General features: G+C 34.4%; 1 protein-coding gene and 1 long non-coding RNA gene across 4 annotated transcripts in view; one reads left to right on the forward strand and one right to left on the reverse strand.

The window, feature by feature from the left end:
• Elk (Eag-like K[+] channel) overlaps window positions 1–22,343 on the forward strand; it is a 112,703-nt gene that overhangs the window by 58,496 nt on the left and 31,864 nt on the right. For all 3 annotated transcript variants that reach the window (XM_069042984.1, XM_069042986.1, XM_069042985.1), the window contains exons 3-4: window positions 15,211–15,444; window positions 15,523–15,660. In XM_069042984.1, coding sequence (XP_068899085.1) covers window positions 15,211–15,444; window positions 15,523–15,660 — 372 coding nt within the window. The remainder of the gene's footprint in view (window positions 1–15,210; window positions 15,445–15,522; window positions 15,661–22,343) is intronic.
• LOC138127132 (uncharacterized) lies at window positions 20,096–20,753 on the reverse strand. Its single transcript, XR_011158109.1, has 2 exons — window positions 20,465–20,753; window positions 20,096–20,404 (listed from the first exon to the last, which is right to left on the reverse strand). It is a non-coding gene; the product is annotated as an uncharacterized lncRNA (long non-coding RNA).

Genomic DNA, 22,343 nt, shown 5'->3' on the forward strand with positions numbered 1-22,343 from the left:
CTCGCTGCGAGAGCTTTGGAAGTTTTCACATTACGCCGCTTTGAGGAATTTCGCATCATCTCAGTGTCCATCCATCTGTTGCATTAAAGTTCGCTTTTGAACCAGTTTTTTAGGGTAAAACGAGACAAAGTAAAGATGTGTAAAACATATTTACATGTAATTTTTATTGGCCAATAATCATAATCAATTGGAAAATACACCCTATCGGGTTTCATAAAAGTCTAAAAAATGTCGTACGAACGGTATTTTACAGCGCTCCAACTAATTAGGTACTCGGCTTCGCCTCGTGTCCAAAATACCCCTACCGTACTCTAATTTAAATAATTAATTTTGTACTCATTGCTTTAAAATTGGGATGTTCCGGTGATCCTCGGAGTGCAGGAAAACGTGTTTCCCGCGCGACGGTGTTTTTTATTTTCCAACAGAAATGAGGACAAACTGCTGTGTAAGCTTGGTATTAAACAAAATGGGCGTTTTGTCAGAAAATTGACAAATGGTAAATGCACTGAAGAACTGTTTGAAAACTCACTTCCATCCATTATTAATTTTGTTGGATAATAATTACGGTGCGAGTTAAGTGAGACGTCGACCCAACTCCTTTTTAATTTTTCATACTTCCAAGGTCTCCACTTAGAAGCCATAAGAAATGACAAACAGCTCCGACCAATCGATAAATTCTCTTCTCCGTGACCTCCAAGTTTAAAAAATGTTCCTTTTTCGAGACCCTCCATTCGCATTTTCCGGCATTTTAGTGGTGTCCCTTTCGTCGACTTGCCTCAAATCGTTCCGGCTTTTTGCGCTGCAAAATTGCAAATTTAAAGGGTCCCATTTCCAATACTCCAATCCACGAGAAAATCCAATAGTTGAGCGGCAACTCCATCCAAATTAAAAAAACTGTGTCCTTCTCTCGCCCCCCTGGAGAAATGGAGAGTTGCAGTTTTGTTAGCAACCAAGATGTCTAACTACTATTCCGTAGTTGAACAAACTTGGTCCTGACTCCGGCACTTGGTAACAATTGTAAGGAAACTCCGGAAAATCCGATGACGGTGGAAATTGTGAACATACCGGAGCACGAGCTAATATGTTGGGCGACAAAAGGAAAGCGTTCTGGGGTGAACTGGTTTTCCGGATGGGAATCGGAATCATTAAACACATACAAATTTAATCCCTTGTATTTGTTTTGGTGTTAAGCGGAGTGTGCTTCGCGGATAAAGTAAACAAGGTCACTTCGCAAGAATCACAAGAATGGTAAACAAGTTGGAAAGTTATTTGGCAGGGTAATTCGTTCTTATATGTTGATTTCTGAGCTCCGTCAACAATGCGGTGATTTAATAAAAAGTCATTTGGGCTGGATACGGTTTCGTGAAAACTTCCGACGCAACTCCGATTGATTATTTAGATCCGTCGGCGAAGAAATAAGAGCGACTTGTCAGGTGATTTGTGGATTATTTAAAGAGTATCAAAAATTCAAGTCTGGGGGCTTTCCACTGACGTCATTAGCCAACTCAACATCACTAAATAACGACTATTTCGGGCCGTCCACACTTAAAAAATTCACGAAGCATCATGCCAAAAGTGTCACTTTCACATCGAAGTTGTCATTTTTCAAGTTTTTCTTCTATCGCGGTGGAAAATTTCTACTGCTTGACACGACAATCGATACATGTGGGACTGCAATAAATCTTAAATATTCACAAGCGACAGAGCTCTCTCGGAAACCAATCAAACTCTTGTCGATATTCTTGTAAAATTTTTACGACCTCTCCAATTCGCTTGTGACGTGTGTCTTGCTTAATTTCCCAAAAAATAAAATCTCCGATTTTATTTTTGTCACCTGCACTTCACTTTCAGTCTCACCGAAAAAGTTGCCGAGAGGTTGTTTTGGATATGGGATAATGGAAAACGAGTGTGATAATTTCTTTCGCACCTTTCTGGAACAGACAATCGTCTGGGACAAATAATACACTCGTGTTGGGAATTCATGAAATATTCAACACAGACCCTGCTATAACAGTACAGCCGAAATACTAGAACCCATTCGGGCCATTTTTTACCGTAAGATGTGATCATATAATATTTATGGTCTGAGCGTTAATAATCTTATCTCTGGTGACAGCAAATTTACAATTTGGGAACGTTAATGACTTGTACTTGTATTATAACGTCAACTTGTAGTAGACAACTTCCTACGCGATTAGTCCCAAATGTCAGTACCATGTATTGTGGAGATGATAAACGGCACAATATTAAAGTGTTACGACTGTTAATCTTATCAGACATTATATGTATGTCTCTGTTTTTTTTTTATTATATAGAGTATCTAAATATAAATCTGATCCAGAGTACTTATTTTAGATTGTGCAAACTGTCACTGTCACTGTTGTCAGCTTAATCTCATTTTTGTGCTCTATTTTAATTAAAATAGCGTTTTTTTTTAATAAAGACATCTATTAAAAAATGATATTCTCAACTAAACAAAACACATTTGTGACAGAAAATTATTTTTGTAATGTGATTTTATCTTCAAGCGGTCGAAAATCGTGCCCAGTTGGCGACCTCATCTTGGTCTCGCTCTTCACTCTCTGGGCTTACCACAAAAAGACTCACTTCTACTCCTAATGATATATGTAATCTATTGTACTATTTTTTTCTTAGTTCACAATGTGCAAAAGTAATTCATATAATTTTTAATAAAATTTTAATGTCATTACGACTTCCTTTTTCATTTATTTCATTTTTTGCTCCCTATCGTAAATTCCACATTCTCTGTTATTAAGTTGTGTTGTCCACTGATTGGTGGACTAAATGAAGAAAATAGTTAATACTTCCTATGCTACTAAAAGACAAATCACGAAGCTGAATAAAATAGAAGATTTTTGAATTTTAGAAATGACAACAGACATTGGGCTCGTTTCGGAAATGTTCAGAAAAGGGACAATTAGTAAAACCTCGTTTGTATGATAACGTTCTGCATAATTCAGAATAATTTGCGCTTGAAATTTTGTGGAGGAAGTAGGGGTTGAGTGATATTAAAATTTTATTATGTATTTTAATATACACACGAATGACCATTTTATGAAAATTGTTGCAAATTTTATTAGAGGTGTTTTTTAATTAAATTGATTATTTTAATACTGATTTATGAGTGTATTTCAGACAACAAAGCTCGTAGGGATATACAAGTAATTCTGAACAGGAATAAAAAGGAAAATTATTTAACCAAAGTAATTAACGAGTCCTTTTGTCTCTGTTTAAGGTATAAACCATCTTATCAAGTATTCTGAAATTTTCTTGTTATTTCAGATGGAGTAGGGATTTTTTTCATTATCGTTAAGCTAACAAGGGGTGCTGGTATTATGTTTATCTAAAATTGTAAATAAATAAAATAAAATTTCTGCTCTGGATCATAAATCTATTTCTCTTTAAACCTTCTCTGCTTCAATATTTTCTTATCATTTTTTCACTGTCAAGCATTATTTGTTCTTTCAATATTTGTTTTTTTTTTTAATTCCGTTTAAATTATATACAGTGAAACTTTACTATAACGGACACCCCCACAGGTAATCAAAATTTGTCCGCTTTTCGGCAAAAAGTGAATAAATATTTGGAATTGGGGATGGACCATAATGTAATAAAAATACATACTTCTGTCATTGCGCGTTTATGCAGACAATAAACATTTTCCCAAAACTTTTCGTTTTTTCCCAATTTCATTTAACCAAGCGAGTGACGTTTATGTAAAAATTTACGAAACTGTACAGCTAACTATGTTTTACTCGTATGTTTTTTAAATTAAAAAACATATATCCACGTTAACTTTGCAAATGTATTGTGAGTTGCATTTTCTATTCCGTCGGGCTCATGATCACTCGTGAAATACGATGTAGTCTGTTTTTTAATCAAAGAACCACGACCTGTTGATTTAAGTTTGCAAATATAAAATTTTACTAAATATTAGGAATTTAATGATATCTATTGACTATACCGGCCAACTCCTGTCATTTTTAATGTCCTTGAAGGTACGCAAACTCGCATCTAAAATTTGTACGTGTTATTAAAAATGCATAGCAAAGTGAGACATTTATTAAACTGTCAAATTAATTGTCATTAGTTACACGGGTGCATTGCTAGTCACACGAACGCACGGGTTGGGTCTGAGAGACCCAAAATTGAATAATTGTTTTTTGCAAATTAGATCATGGTTTTTAAGTTCTATTGCTGTTATGTTCTCCGTTAGTGTGTTTGTTTTTCGCATATCCATTTAATTATTACAAATTTTAATTCAAAAATATGCTTTGCGATTTGTTCTTAAAACACTGCATTTTTGGCGTATATTTGTTTATTTACGTTTAATTCCAAACAAACATTTTGTGAAATAGTGTTATTATTTTTTTTCATTAGATAATACGTGACAACCTTCTCTGAAGTCTTCAAAAGGCATAAACAAAAATTTGTACAGAAATTCAAAAATTTCAAAAATCACGCAAACGAAACAAAACACCACGCGGTGTGTTCTAATCATAACCCAGCCGTTCAAAATTTACAAAAATATTTTGCTTTACAATCTTTGCATTGTTTACAGCGTCCTAGACTATTTTCTGGTGGTTCCGGGCGCTATTCCTCCGGAAGTCCGGTCAAGCACATTGTTGATTCTCAAAGGCTTCGTTTTAGGTGTAGATCATTCCCTATTTATATTTCTTACTTGAGGCTCTCCTCTTGTCTTTATTATTTGTTATTTGTTGTTTTGTTTTTATTTCAGAATATAAGAATAAAAAAGTTACGCGATGACACGGGTTGGGTCTCACATACCCAAATGCCCTCCAGATCAAAAACGGCTCAGGAATTATTTTGATTAATTCCTACGATTTAAAATACATACACCAAAAGTTGAGAAGGTACTGAAGACCCTAATTTAATTACTTAAAACATAACGAAAATATAGCGTATTTTTACATGGTCTGGGTCTCACAGACCCAACCCGTGCTACGCAGGGATAACTTTATTAACATGCTGCGCTACTAATATTTCTAATAACCTTAATTTTTATGTGATGAGATTTTTCACCCTAGGTCAAAAGTGTACAATGTTGTCAGCTTTATTTTGGGTGTAAATTGCGGTGTTGTGGTTCTTTGATTAAAAAACAGACTATATATGACTTTTTATTTCAATTTTCAATGTTCACAGCACGGATTCGAAATTTTCATTGTCCGTCTAGAGTTCTAGACCAAAAAAGAAGGTTTACTTTATTTTCACTTCTTGAACTTAACCACAAGACTTAAACAAACTGAGTACTCTAACTAATGCTGCGACAATATTTGCAAAATACCGTCCCTTTTAGTATAATTGCAATATAGCGAAGTACGTTGATTAACGACATCTCACAACAATCTCCTTTGAATGAAACTAAATTAAACAAATTAATTAAACCTTCAGATGTGTATTGAGTGTACTCTTCGTTAACTGCCTCAGAGGACTAATACCTCACATTTACTTTTTAACTAGTTAAATTCATTCAACTCTGCAACTGTTCCCATTTTCAGTGATAATTAATGGAGTACTTAATAGCAGCAGGTCGCATCTTTAATTTTTCAAATCAACTAGCAATTTAAATTTTATCAGGCTTTCAACTCGATTAATTATCGCTGTCTGCAGAAAATAATCGCTTAACTTTCTGCGAGAACTCCCTCCGTCCTGAATTTATATTAATTACAAAGAAAAAATGTTTTGCTTCCGACCAAACCACGCCAGACTAAATTCAATATTGAAGTTTCGTTTTACACGAGACAACTTTCAACGATAACAAAGTGTTGACGTTAATAAACTATGAAACAGAGGTAGTTTCCTAATCCTGAACTAAAGGATTTGAATTACCAGGACCGTTCTTATAATGAAGGATATCGTGTGGTCCTGACAACGAAAGATTAATTCTAAGCGACTAATTTTGTTATGTCGTCGCAAATTTAATAAACCGTAGTCCTTGCAGTTTAGGGAAGGACATTGCACTCCGTTATTTATATTCTGACTCCAGCACACTTTGAATAAATTAAACGGCACCAGAATTTATCGCGTCGGTGGTGAAACCTGCTGACAACCCTACAAGACCGTCCCGTGTAAAAAATTTACTCGATTATAATTCTTACAAATGGAAATTAAAACAGCGTTGTTGTAATTTGTGCTCCCTGATATTTATACAATGCGATGTACAGTTGCTCTAAGTCGCCATTATTTTTCCTAAATTTCTCATAAAACAGTTACAGAGTGTATTTTAATTATTATTAAATTTTATTTAAAGTACTTTTTAATTATAGTAAAATGACGCTCTAATTTGAATATCTCAACAAGTTTCCTGCCCGTGTTAATTTTTTATTTCAAGGAAAGAACAAGTGTTCTTGATTAATTTTCTGCATTTTACAGGTGTTAGTTTTATCTATTTAGATTTCTTGTTATTTCCTAATTAAAGTATTATACATTTACTTTCCTTCTTCGCTTTTGTTTTGCATTTATTTTAGTTAGTTTAGCGTTGCGCAGTTTAATTGGAAAATTGTAGTAACAACAAGTCATAATAGAGAAAACATTTTCCAACTTAATAATGTTTCTTCTTAGAATAAGAAATTTCCAGTTACATTTTAGAATGGTGGACAATTCTAGCAAAAGCGATTTTCTGAAGTATAGTTATCTTTAAAAATGTAATAAAGAGGCACAAGGTGATCAAAAAGAAAACAAATCAAGGGTGCTACCTCATCTTTTGTTTTATCGAAACGTTTGTCTTGGTTTGAGTCATACTGATAATTATACTTATAAGACGACTGTACTGTCTTATTGGTTGCCTACCTCTCCAAAAATATGTTTTTAATTAATTAATTATTAGTAATTATGTAATACTTTATCTTCATTGGTAAAACCTATTTTACCACTTATTCTGGGATAATTGTTGCTTACATTTACAGTAAACGTCTGGAAACTTTGTCGAAATCGAAAAGTTGTCTTCTAGATTAACAACAGCACATCGTTGACGTTTCTTTGACATTTATTTTATAAATTTTAGCCATTATCTGATTTGTTTTCTTTTTGATCAATTTGTATGTGTATGACAATCGTAATAAATCGATGATTCAATAATTATTGAACATTAATAATCGAAATTAAAAATGATGAAAATTTTGTAGATACAAATAATTTAATTTCAGGATGACTTATGTTTACGATGAATCTTTACGAACTAGCCTTTTATAGATTAAATTTTACCAAGGGTGAATTACCTGGTAGCTCGTAGGATTATCTGCTGGTTTAGTTATTTCATTAAATTCAATCTTAGCAGCTTTAATTTTACGCTTTTCTTGGCTTTCAATTAAAATTTAGTTATGTGTGCCTCTTATGAAACGTTCCTCACATAAATCCCTACAAATCCGTACTAAATTACAATTTTTATATCAAGACTTATTAATTCTAATGGAGCCGAAATTTCCATCCATTCTTTTAAAGTAGTAAGATTTAAATTTCCCGCACAAAACTCAAATTTGGCGAGACAGTGTAAATTAGGCTTTTCATGACGTCGCTACGAACTATCACCTCGTCACTGGTTCGCTGTGCCAACTATAGGCCTATTATAGTCCATCGCTATTATCACGTGAACACTTCGTGACTGCTCCACTGGTTCGCCGCGCCAACTATAGGCCTATCATCTCAAGCCCCCATTTAGATCTTGTCTTTAATTTTTTTTATTGATATAATTTTTTACTCCTTAGTACATTTAAATAAAAGTTTTTTTTTCATTTATATCTTATTTTATCCTTATCCTTATCCTTAAATGTAGTAAACAAAGGTGTCTGTAGATTCTAACGAATACTTTCTTTTGGGACCACTGCTGCAAAGAGAATAACCTTCTCGCCCTTTACATCAAATTTTGTAATTAAATACCTAGACCATTTGAAACCCCTTCTGGTGGTTAATTTATGCGTCATTTTGATCCCACATGCGCCCTATAAGGCTTACGAATGGAATCCTGACTGGATGCTTCATACAACATCATTTTCTAATCTTGTCATCAGGTTTCACGTCAAGATTTGTTGCCGTGCAAATTAAAATCAGTAAAAGAGGCATTATCCTGACGCAACATCGCACTTCATCAATCCGGCAAAGATGAGATGTTCGATTTTCGCCTTAATTAATAGGAAATTTATGATGTCAGGGCTGAATTTGTCTATTTACCTGTCCCGGTGATTTATTATGGAAATACGGTCGACATAATTCATAGCTGGCCTTTATCGTATTACACGGCACATCCCGACGATGAAATCGACTTATCGATTAAACGTCACAGCCTTGATCCTGCGACTTTTGTGCATCATCATTGACCACAAATTGAACCCCGTATCGGGGAACTTTTGAATTTTTCATCATCTCCTGCGGCGCCCCGCCAGAGACCAATCCACCCCTTGGCCAATATACGAAAACATTTTATCGCCGAGGCGGAAAAATAACCACCACCCTCTCGGTTTCGCTTATTGAATTTTAACGGAAAAATTAATGTAAACTCGCCTCGCACTCATTAGGGATGGAAACGGTCGCCAGGGCTTATTCGCCACCTCCTCGCACCTAGTGATGGAGTAAATTGCCTTTTGCAACAGTGGAAGTTGGATCAACATCGGCATTTTTACACCTCGCCGGAGGGCGCGTTTCCCTCTAGACTAATTTCGTCGAATCAAGGTAAAAATAGCGTGTTTTCAGAGTGGCCAATTAATTTTTACCGGTTCCGACTGGCTTATGGGAAACGCATAGAAAATTTAATTTGTCGAAAACAATGAGTTTTCCATGTTAATTAGACGAAGGAAACCCTCCGGTCGGAAGGAAGACCGCGAGATCCTTGACAACTCATTAATTCCGACGAAATCAGATTTTTGCAGTTTGCAATGTCAAATTGATCGAGGGCGAATTTATTAAAAGTCGACTCTCTGGAATAATTAAGTGTTGCAGAAGTTGCTGAATGTCTGCGGGCTTTCAGCAAAGCACAAAGTTTGCTTGCCGCGAAAGCGATCCCTTCTTCGGTCTGACTTGGCTCGCTTATCGTTTCACATCAATTTATCAATGTGGGTTTTTGGAAAAAATTTGATTTATACGAAATTTAGTTTCAGGTCGGCTTATCGCGACTTTCGCAGCGCTATTCTAGACTTTTTCTTTCAAATCGCGTAAAATATGAAGCGCACTTTTCAAATCCTTTGCAAAATGCTCAACAACTGAGGGATGAATAATAAACGTCTACGGGATGTTATTTATTGCGTGTTTTTTAAAGTCGACCCCAAAGAAATCAATTGTGCTGGATGCGATGCTATAAAATGCGAATTTTCAGAAGTCTAACCCGTAATTGAATAATCTCGCTCTATTTCAGTCTATTCGCTTGGAGCGAACTGGAGTCGCTTGATTTATTGAACACTATCTGTTCATAAAACTTTCAACAATGAAATGATATAAATCACAGTTTTTTTGGGCGATACAAAAGACTTTAAATCTGTTAAGATTCGCGAATACGACTTTTATTATTAAAAACAGCTAATTTTTTTAGAACAGTTACCAAAAACAGAAGAACTGCAGGTCAATACCAAGAATTCTCCACTGTTTCTAAGTTACTTCAGAAGAAATATTTTCATAAGTTTCAGTAACTTGATTGCGACTTTGAAATTGCAAATTTTATTTTAGGAGGCTATAAAAAACTTTCATTTGTGAAATATTTGAGGACGACTCGAAAGCACATTTTCCACAATCAAAACTTCGTAATAATGCGAAACAACCAGTCATGATAAAATAAACTACTAAAAATGTTTTTTAGGCACTTTTAATGAAAACGGTAATTTTACGTAGTCACATGCGGACGAAAAGTAACTCCTTTTCGGACGCACTTTTTCGGACGCTGACCGCGGTGCCATCTATTGGTCTGTCTAGTAAGTTAGCAACGAAACCGACAAAACCGATAATTGTCCTGTCACCATAAATTATGTAAATGATTTGTTAATATGTATGTATTAATAAATTTATCTATTTGAAAAAGGTAGATACAAAATAAATTTGTAAATTTTCCAATGATGTCTGTTGCTTTGTAGTTCGTGTGGTCGCCTAAAAAATTTAATTACACTTTTGCCACAAAGTGTCTTTTGTCATCGCCTGTTTTCAAGCCTCGGCGGCGCCTCGGCCAGAAAACCCAGACTCGGAGGAAAAAGGATACCCTTTTTGGTCTTGATACACAAATAATTATTAGAAAATAATGCACGGTATTTGACGAGTGATAATGAGCCCGACAGAATTGAAAATGCAACCCACAATACATTTGCAAAGAAAAGTTGGATTATGGTCGCGGACAATATCTAGGTTTCCTTTGCAAACGTATTGTGGGTTGCATTTTCAATTTCATCGGACTCATTGTCACTCGTGAAATACCCTGCATACTTTTCTGCCTTGTCATACAAATAATGATTGCCTTGTCTCCAAAAATTGTCCCCATGACAGCCCTTCATGTCGAAATGAAGGGACAACTAGAGAATTTATTCGCTCTTGGAGCTATTTAAATTAAGTGACACCCACCAGGTACCCTGTAGAGTAATAAAGTTAATTATCGTTGTCTTCTCTTTGGGATAATAAAATATCAAGACTAATAACGTATATCTCAAAGTTCCCTCAAAATAAGCTTTTAAAAACTGGAAATGTTTGTTTTCAGAACATTACTATTTTCTCAACAGCTACTGGAAAGCTTCAAATTTTCACTCATAAAAATTCTTAAGAATTTTGTTTTCATTTGATAAACAGTAAGACACTGACTAATCGAACAACTGAAAAACGAGTATTTTCTGCGTGATTATTTGGAAATTATATCAAATTATTATTTTAGTGGTTATTTTCACGGAAGGAAAAATACAAGAATTTTTGAAACTATTTTTTTTTCAATTAAATTTTTGCCGAAAATTGTGAAAGACGGAAGAGTAAACAGACATAAAGGCGATTATATTCGTTTCATCTGTAGTTTGCCACCGAAAAGTAAATGTCAAAAGCCCCTTTGAAAAAAAGCATGGAGAGGTTTTATCAAAAACTTGTAATTACAGCGAGGTTGATTATCAATTTTTGCTCCCAAACACAAAGCTGATACTAACGCTTTTACATTTCATATCTAATAAACAAAATTTTTTATCGAATTGAATATTTCGGTAAAAACTGGAATTGGAATTTTATGCGCGAGTCTTTGACAAAGTTTTTACAATCACCAGGCTTCTATTTGCGTCAGCAGATGTTAACTAACCCTTGCATGCCTGTGGGTCATCATTCCAGTTTCACCATAAAAATATATTACGTCGTAATTGTTACGATGTCAATTTATATTTTACTTTGGTAAAAACTGGCATTATCTTCATCTTTCACGCGTAATAATTTGAAAAATATTATTGGAAATTTCCTTTGTAGAAAAGGTTGAATGTCATGTTGCTAATCACGACTCCTCGTTAGTAACTTGAACCACTTTAATTACTTGAATTTATCGAAAAATGATTTTGCAACTCCACTTAATGTCTTCCACGAGAAGTCTAAGTTGGAAGCTTTTAAGCGAAGTATTTTAATACGGAAAACTCGAGGTGAAGTCGCGAACTCTAGAAAATTGACTGACATGAACACTATTCGGTAAATTTCCAAATATCGGCTTTTCGTACAGCATTGGATGAACACAAATTTCACATCCCTTCGGCTATGTGGCAGATCAGCTTCATTGTTAATGTAGTGCAGCCCTTTCAATCAAACGTCTGGATCCTCGTAATGATAGAAGTTTGCAACAGCACGTGTCAGGTGTGGAATAAACGTAATAAAATTTTTGTATGCCAAGTTTTATTCGAATTATCTGTCACAACAGTCGATCAGTTTGGAAACGATAAATAAATAAATGTGAGTAAAAAGCGAAACAGCGAAAATTAGTCCAAACAAAATTTTTACGAGTCGCGGACTGGAAAATTTCACAAATTATAATTGAAAAGGTGTTGCATTATGAATGGTCAACAACGACATTATTTGAAGGCTCGTCTATTCTTGACTGCATTGTCCAAATTATATGAATTCTCACTTCTACGAAAACCAAAAAATTATATTAAACATTAAACAGCAAAACTTTCGATATTGGGAATTTTTTGCAAAAGCACGTGAGTCAGATTTATGGTTTATATAATCTAACTTTGACCACAATGTGTAATCTTAGTGTTATTTGTACACAAAAGTTGCTCCAACACATTTTTTAACAACACAACTTTTTGTGACGTTAGCTTCACAAAAAGTAAACCCATTGTATCATGCGTTCAAACGAAATCCTGGGCTGAGTAGGCGTTGGAAAAAGTAAACCGTTTAGAACTGTGAAAAGTTTGAATTTCCCGCCGTTTGACACGAATGTTTAATCGGCACATAATTGAACATGTTTGTTTTCAGCAAGGGTGCCCTTAGATATTTACTTCGAGAATAGGAATCGTTAGTTTTTCTATTTTTAATGTAAAACATTGCAAAGAAAGAAAAAAATTTTGTTTCTAAATTTAAAATTTATTTACACTTTAAAAAAGTACAACAATTGACGGTTTCCAACGCCTTCGTGTGTTCAAAGTTGGAGTTGAAGAGTCGATTGTGAACGCACCACTGGTACACAGTAAAAACGCAAAAAACGCAAAAAGTGAGGTTAAATTTAAACAGCGGATAAATTGAAATGAACACCCGATACATTTTCCCAAACATTTTCAAGTGAAAGCTGAGAATCAATAAATAGGTATGTTCATGTTTGCCAAGAATTACACTGCACATTTACTTAATGCTCTGCGTACAATTAATTTATGAACGAAGTGTTCGAATTCGTCTTTAGAGACAAAATCAAAATCTTACTCAATTTTGCTTTATAGAACAATTTTTGGTAAACTTAGGAATGAAGTCGTTTAACGCAACAAGGGTTTTGTAACAGTTTTTGCTTCAAAGTAAATATTGATTAACTCTTGTTTTTCGATCGAATAATCGAAATTCCACCTTGGAAAAAGTGTTATTGTGTAGATTTGTTTAAAAATTGTTTGGCCTTGATTTAAGCTTTTTTCTTTTTAAATTTTTCCGTTGATTAGATATTTAAATCTATACGAATTCAGTGAGGTGGGACGTGGAACAAATTCTAACAATACCAGTAATATTAAAATAGTAAAGATTATTTCCTTGCAATATACATTCAGATTGCTGCCAAATTTGAATGTTAACCAATGACGAGAATTTGACAGCCAATATTCGTGCATTAGTGCAATATTCGATTATTGTACTGATTAATTACGATAATTACTGTTGTAATTTGACAGAAAAAGATGAAAAACAATACAGAAAAATGGATTAAATAGCAAGTTTTAAATTTTTTTCAGGAAATAATCCAGTAAAATATCCCGCCTGCTTGTCAAACTGTCGGGATATTTCTTTTGAATATTTGAATATTTTTTCCTAAGATTTTTATGATGGTTTTCGATGTTATATTCTCCATAAGAGGCCGTTAGACAACTATCCATAGAAATCAAAAAGGAGAACTATGGAACATATGAAAATTGCTTAAAATTGTTTCAAATATTTTATCCAACACCTGCTATTTATAATTGTTCTCATTTTAGACCAGTAAAGTGGTCTATAAGTCACGCGTGTATTAAAATTTTGTGTGTTAGCTTATGTTTTAAAAGTAACTCGAGAAAATTATACCTCTCGGTCTACGGCCTCGAGATCTACACTTTTTCTCGCGTGACTTATAGCCAACATAACGCACTCGTGCCATAATAAAAATCGTAGATGTTTATTTTTTTAAATTTATTGTTAAAAAAACTTTGTACATAACATTGCAGATGTGAAAATGAACCACATAATCGAAAATGATTCAACTTCACCGAAATTAGGCTTTACCTACATTGGAGGCAAGTTAAACAAAAATTCGTTTGCTAAAATTTATTATTATGTTAATTAACATTATTAGTTTACAAAACTGAAGAAATTATACTGTGGTTTACAACGTTTAGCTTGTGGAACAGTATATTTTGTTTGCAGGAACTACTTTTTTTTTTAATTAAGTGTGTATTAATATCCACTGTTTGTTTTTGAATTCGAATTTTAATTTCTGAATATTTCATGCTAAATATCACAAATATTACGATCTTATTAAAATTTATAAAAAAAAAAGTAATAACCTTTTAGAATGTTTAACTAAGAATAATAAAAGATAATGTATTTTAGCTCTTTAGTACTTGACTTGAGCATAAATAAATAAATAAATATATATCTCATGAAGGGAACATTATTTCACCCTCCCCATTATCTCTTTTACGTTGAAAACCAATTCCTCTGTCATACGGAATGTTTCAAAAAATGTACACCCAAAATTTGAAACCATATAACTTGGATCATTCAATGTGAACAACCATGAGGTACCAAATAAAGGTGCGTCAACAGTTTCACTAAAATCAGAAATGATTTTGACTTGAGAACTATTCCTATATGAATGAGTCACCGTTACTAAGATTTGATCGTGCGCCTGTCAGATATGTATTATCCAATAGCATTGTAATTCGCAAATTCAAAGTTACAATCGCTCTGATTCATATGTTTTTTTAAACATGCGGTATTTTCAACAAACACTAATTTTCATGGCATGTGCCGGAACCTGGTCACGTTGTATGTTATTCGAAAGCACTTCTTTAGTAGACGTCTTGGATTTTCTCATGGGCTATGTCGACATTTTCAGTTTTCACTGGTTTATCGCACTGCCTTGCCGCAGATACTTCCAAGGTCACAGCCCATGAGAGAATCCAACAACTCTACATTATATTTACTCCCAGAACTAAATGTCGCAAATGACCTTGAAACCCGCTACAGACTTAAAAATCTAGCGGCTGCCAGACTCACTTCCACAGAATAAATTACACATTCTCGGAAAAAATTTGTGATAAAAATAAGAAAAATTATATTGCCTCTAGTGGAAGACTTTTGTGATTTTGACCACTAGTGTACACAAAAGAAGATAAAAAAAAATTAAAGAAAATTTTTTATTTTTGTAATGATTTAATCATCATGCGATGTGAAAATCGTGGAACAAAGCAGTATCTGAAGAGCTTCAGCGCTGTGCAGACAGAAAAATTATTGCGAGTGCTAATGCCCTCATCCGGCTTAAGTAACTCAATTATCTCTTTTCCGTTCCAGATAGCAACTTCGTACTGGGAAATGCACAGGTCCCCACGATCTTCCCCATTGTGTACTGCTCGGATGGCTTCTGCGAGCTCACCGGCTTCACCCGAGCTCAGATTATGCAGAAAGGATGCGCCTGCAAGTTCCTGTACGGACCGGAAACTAAAGACGAACACAAAACCCAGATAGACAAAGCCCTCGAGTCGAAAAACGAGCTCAAATTGGAAGTAATATTTTACAAGAAGAACGGTAGGTAAACGTGTCCGTTCGACTGCAGGTGTGCGTCTTTAAAAGCTCTCCCCCTAAGTGTGATTTATGTTTTCGCAGGGACCCCGTTCTGGTGCTTGCTGGATATCGTACCTATAAAAAATGAAAAAAGGGAAGTCGTCCTGTTCCTGGCGTCTCACAAGGACATCACGAACACGAAAATGGCCGAAATGTCAGAATGCGAACTATACGACAGCGGTAAGGATAATTCATCAATCTATGAAATTTACTGAACGAAAAACTTACCGTGCCTCACAATCTAGAAAATCTCATCTGTCAGGTGCAATTCGGGCGTTTATAACTTTTCCACTCCGGGGGAATATTCCTGTGATAATGAAAACAAAGTGACCTGTTTGAGCCGGAACTGTCGATAATTTTCCGCAAGGATGCCTTTCCTGTGGAAGCAAACATCAATTAATATTGTCAAATCGGTAGATAAACAGGATAGGAACGGACGACAGTTTTATTAAACAGGTTGTCATTTATCGAACCCCGACTTTAAACCAAACAATCAATGCGAATCCCCTAAAGTAAATTATTTACCAATGAAAATTCCAGTTATGAACGAACACAGGGTTGAATTTTGTGTAAAAGTTGCGAATTTATTGCGTTAGTGTCATTAAAAAAGCGGTTTCTCTTTGTAACAACACTAAAATGTTTATTGCAACTTCCACGCGATTACATAACTAAAATAAATTTTGTTCGGGTTTGTATGTATTCGGGCAATTTTCATTGTGTAGCTCATCAATTTAGCGTGTTTTGGCATTTTCAGAGCCGATTATGTGGAAATAACCAGTTTTTTCAGGAAAATAACAGATATTTTACACACATTTGTTGAACAGGATGTTGTTACATGAAATTAAAAATAAAACGTACAAGTCCCAGAAGTAGAATTTTAGTTTTTATAAGCTCCACAGAATTACATGTAGTACTTACTAAGCTCAAAGTGGAACGCAGGATGTAAATTAAGCACATTTCTTTAGTGTGGCAATATTTTGGAAACCATTAGTGGTTGTGAAATTGTTGACCTATTTTATTTTAAATATGGCAAAGAATCTTGGAAACTCCAGAACTATTGTGTGTGTGTGTGAAGATTTTTGAAGACCTTTAGGAACTACGTAATAAAAATAGAGTGCTACAAAAAAGAAACAGGTATTATATCCAGTAGTCGAAAAAGTAAAAACAGTTAAAATGGGTGTCTAAAATCAATAAAAAATATTCTATTTTAATACATATTTGCTAAGAAGCAAAATTTGTATGTACAGGGTTATTCACGAGAGGGGTACTTTTGAATTTTTTTTGCCGCAACCAACAATACCGATGGCAATAATTACTAAATCAAATATATTTCTTTTAAATTAGAAATCAAAGTAAGTTTGAAATGTCAAACATTTGTCGATTTCATTGGTCCAAAACTTATGATTGAATCCGGAGATTCTAGAGCAAAATTTTTTTTCTACCAAAGAATCTCATTGGCAATTCAACGTGGAAATGCTGCAAGCATTTTGGGCACTCTGCCTTATGTAACTCCACTTGAAGAAGTCCATTGTTTATGATTTATATGTATACATTTAATTATTACTTGTTTATTAAATTTTACTACAAAAAAAAAAAAAAAAAAATACAGAAATAAATAAATTCAAAAAAAAAAGTAACTTGGATAGATTTGTTAGAAATGCAGATAACCTATATTTAGTCAAAATTCAATAAATTAAAAAACTAAGTTAATGAAAAAGGTGTTCCTAGAGTGGTATATAAGAGAAAGTAGGCTCGATCCTGGTTCCTAGGGGATTGTTAGAATTGAGTTGGCAGCCTGCTTTTCATAAAATTTGTGAAGTTAATGCAAGCAATAGTTAACATAATATTTATATTTTATTTTCACTCCAGAAACATTTTGTTAACTAGCAATTTTATTTAAACGCAGATAACGACAATTTTGACAATAAAAGTGCAGCCAATTATCAATTGAAAAACGCTCCTAGGAACCAGGATGGAGCCAACTCTCTTTAATATACTAATTTTAGGTGTTCCAAGTGTCTTTCCACACTCTCCATAAATAAAATACATTTTTCGAATTGACAAAGATTTTTTGCTTTAGTGTCAAAGATACAAAAATAAAAGACATCGTGGATTCAGTTATAATTATTTTCAAAAGTTGAAATCAAGGAATTGTTGTAATGTGTATAATGGGTTGCGGTAAAAAGAAATTCCGAAGTATAGTACTTTTACCTCTCTCGTGAATAACCTTGTATATACAAGCTGATCAAAAAGAAAACAAATGAAGAGTGCTACTTCATCTTTTGTTTTATTGAAACGTTTGTCTTACTTTGGTTCGCGTAATTATACTTGCTACGCACAGTTGTTTTATTGGTTGCCTCTCGACTATCAAAACTGCTTTCTCTTTAATAGTAAAACCCATTTTACCACTTTTTGTGGGATAATTGTTGCTTACAATTACAGTAAACATCTGCAAACTTTGCTGAAATAGAAAGTTGTTTTCCAGGTTAACAGCAGCACACCGCTGGTTAAAATTGACGTTTCTTTGACATTTCTGCTCACCAGTAGCGTCACGTTTGGCAATAAAGCTGCTAAATTACCAATTCTTACGAACAAAAATGTTGCTCTTGCTTATTTTATAAATTTTCTCTATTATCAGATAATAATAATAAAATGCACAATATAATTTCAACGTCTAAAATTCACGAGGTATGATTTATTATAAAGTAACGTTTGAGACCGTAAATTGTGTACGCCCATGCATCGAACGCTTATTTGCATAGCATTCCGCTACGACATGACATAAATTGCAACGCCTGCTCTGATTTGTTTTCTTTTTGATCACTTTGTATGTCTTGTACGCTTACAAAGCATCCTAACGTAGATTTCATTGGTCTACTTTTGTGACAGTGACAAGCAAACAATTTTTGTATGTCTGAGAGCTACTGCAATTACATTTATGTACATGCTTTGAGTAGGCATAGTTGTTCTTTAAATAGAAAATGCTTCAGATGTCGTGTATACATATTTTGAGCTTATTTGAGGTTTCTAATATCTGGTACACTTTGATAACGATGTAATTTCGGTAATTGTTTCAACATATAAAATTTAAAATTCAAATTAAACCGGATTAGATCAAGACCAATAAGAAGCTCAATAAAAATATTTGAATATTATACACAAGAGTACAAAAAGTGTCATGTGTGTATATTGTAATTACGATGAATGTCAAATCAAATAATTTTTAACCGATTCCTTCAACCTAAATAGGAAAAAGAGGCGCAGCTGTCTGTTACATTCCAAATCAATAATGAAATCAGCATCGTTAGATAATACCGAGCTCACTAACAAAGTTTATTTGCCGTTTCTCAATTGAACTGATTCCTTGACAAATTGTGGAGGGTTGAAGTTCACGAACAAGTTTACTAAGAAACCAACAACTGGTTACTCACGCCTGTCAAAGTGATCTCATTTAAATCACCAAAAGTGGCTCAGCTCAAATATACTTCCTTCCTGTCAATTTTTAATTCTTTTAAATTTGATAAAAAATCAATTGTTATTCATATTCCATTTGATATATTATGCTGTACTGGGTATCTGACGTTAAATAATAAAAAGCTAAGTGTAAAATGTAAAACTAAAAGTTAGTCTTGCATAATTAAGTTAGTTATAAAGCGCAATTACGTGAGTCATGCAAACAGTAAATGCTTTTAATTCCCAACCTTTTAATATTTGAAACCTCCATTATGGCTGAAAAAGTCGATTGAGAACTATTTTTAAAAAACAAAGAACCTTCAGTTCCGAGCTTTCCCCACTGTACCAGCGTGTTTACTTGGGAGAAATGAAACATCCTGTGATAAAAATAACGCTCCAAATTGCTCCATCTGTAATTCAAATAGAACTTTGTTAATTAATTCAAACTAAAGTTAATTACGCGAACGCTATTATTTTCAACGCCCCGCTAAACAGGAACAAAAAGAGTAAACAAGCTTGCTGACAGAGTCGGGGGTGGTGAAAAAACCCGCTTAGATATTCACGTTCGAGAATTTGCCCGTAATCAGGGTGCGGTTAGTGGAATTTCCAAGTGAAGCCGCTAATAGAGCTTTCGACAAATACCCCCGAAGAGGAAGTGTTACGCCGAGAGCATATGTTGAATGGGGTAGCAATTGTGTGAAAGCATCTCGACAACAACAACAATCAAGAGATTGCGTTTGAATTGGCTCTAGGTCTTCCGTGGGAGTTATTCTTTAAGTCAGTTGGTTCAATAACAGTTCGAAGGGTGTATCCTGTGTGAATTTAAATTATTGTGGCACTGAGCACCACTCATGAATAATTTCTGCAGAACGGTGCTATGTGAAAAATGGGTTTTTTCAGTGACTTGCACAGGAAATGCTGAAGGGATCATTGCAGGATGAGTGCGTGGTTGCGGTTGTAAATGTTGGAACAGCTTCCTCCGTTTCGCTCCAAACTAAATTATGCAGAAGGTACACGAGGGGCTTTTTTGAAATTATGAGCCAGGCCTACAATGAAGACCAAATCGTGGTGTGCTTTGAAGCAAAATCATTTCAGCACAATAGAATCTACCGTGCGATCGAAAATTTAAAAAATCGAGAGAGCCATGACTAATACACTTCAGTTGGCAGCACGTAAAAATTTAATTCAAATGTCATTACAATGGTAATTGTCATTATTAATTATTGAATATTAAAATTTGCTATTACAATATGTTCACTTTAGAGCAACAAATTTTCATTGTCCAGTGTTTCTTCAGCAATGGAGAAAGGCTTGGTCCTCGAGTTTTTGAGGAATTTCAACAAAAGTTTCTGGACTTTCAAGGCACTTAACCAACAACTTGCCCAGAAAGTCTACAAATGCGTAAACATGTTTTTGGAAACAGGTAGTGTTCTGCGCAAAAAAGGCAGTAGACGACCGACAAAAAGATCAGCTGAAAATATTGAAGAGGGTGAACAAAGAATTATTGCAAAGATTAACCCAAGAAACTAACCTATCATTTGGTACAGTTCAGCTTATCCTTAAAAAAGATTTGCACTTTTTTCTCTATCGTGTGTTTGTTGTGCTTGAAATTACCCCTTGACAATAAGAGCCCCCAGAACAGACAACAACCTCTCTGGATAATATTGATTGATCGATCACCGTTGGATCTTGCATCGATTTATAAACAAGAAAACAAGCGGCGTGCGCGTGCTCCGTGCTCACCGTTGACGTTAAATAAAGGTGCGGGAGTTTTAAATCTCACTGTTTCATTGCACTAGCTGAGGAAATTGTTTTACAACCGACAGGTCACACAAAATTCTTTATGAAAATCAAAATATCAACATTCTCAAAATCACTAACCTAACTTTTAAGACTGACGTCTGTCAATTGAAATCTCACGAATTGCCAACTAAAGTGTTTGGTCAGCGCCTACTCTATGTTTTTTTCCGATCTCACGGTACTTTTTAATATTTCTACACAGTCAAGTGGTTTTCCTTCATTTACGAACCCCCTAAATAATTTCCCCGTGTCACACTCGGACTAATTTATTTGTTACAGTCATTATCCTCGTTTTGCGTTTTATCACGTCAGAACTGGTTTGCATCCAAAACGGCTCAGTTCTTTTGAACAAAGCTGAGCTCTTGCTTTGATACATTTTTGCAAACATGATTACTTATTCATAGTCGGTGGAAATTTTTTCGTGCGCATTGAAGCACTTGGGAAGTCGAACAGGAAAGCGATGAGCGTTAATTGGAAAGGTTTATACCTGTTATTTTACCGTGATAATAGGATTATTTGGGTCAGGGCAATAGATAAATTAGCATTTCCTGCAAAATTTCCAATTAGACAAGAGCGGCAAAGCTGAGATTGCTGGTTCAGAACCGAGTCGCAAAGAGATTTATTGCATTTTACCGCGAGATTAAGAATCCTCGACAGTGTCTCTTCAGTGATTTGTAGAATTCAGGTCGAACCCCCCGCTCGTCGTCGTGACAGTGTAGGATCTCGCGTTATCTTGCTTAAATGAGAAATTACTATCAATACCAGGAGCAACGCGTCTCCTGCTTTAACTAACCTGAAATAAAGCGATAGACGGGTTTTCGGTGTTTATTTACACCGACCGGCACAAATCCTTCTTTTTGTTTTAACTATGAAGGTTTGTTCTTTGTTAACTTGAACGGTATCACCTGTTTGCAGTGGCATTTTTAAAAGCTCTTTGTTATTAAAAATAATCTGAAAGGATGCAGATTAATGCGAGGTTTGCAGGAAATCATCCTTTTGTTGAAAGTTTTTTAGCTAATTCAAAAGAAAGTTTTAATCTGTGATTCTGTGTAATATCGCCACGCTTTAAAAAAGTGAGCACAGCATCGTCATCTCGCATCACGTTAAAGATAATTTTCATTTTGATTGCGATTTTTATTTAGTGTTCATTTTGCAGGATTCTCATTATAGGAATAAAAGGTGTAGTTTTAGACAAGAAATTGGATCAGTGTCGAGTTTGCCAAAAAAAAAATACGTTAAAATGAACATGAAGATATGTGGAGTTAAATAACTATTAGCTTAAGAAAAATAATTATTAAGAAATTACTAAGAAAAATACATTTTATTTTTTAAGGATCATTAATGAAAACGGTAATTTTACGTAGTCATAAGCGTACCAAAAGTAACTCTTTTTCGGACGCACTTTTTCGGATGCGACCATGGCGCCATCTGTTAGTCTGTTTAGTAAGTTAGCAACGAAACCGACAAAACCGATAATTGTCCTGTCACCAAAAATTATGTAAATAACAAATTATATTGCAAATAGTGAATTTCTAGTTTTGTTGGCAAACTGATAACAGACACTATTAAAAAAATGTTAATATGTATTAATAAATTTATCTTTTTGAAAA

This window comes from Tenebrio molitor, chromosome 3, assembly GCF_963966145.1.
Source record: "Tenebrio molitor chromosome 3, icTenMoli1.1, whole genome shotgun sequence".
Lineage (NCBI taxonomy): Eukaryota > Metazoa > Arthropoda > Insecta > Coleoptera > Tenebrionidae > Tenebrio > Tenebrio molitor.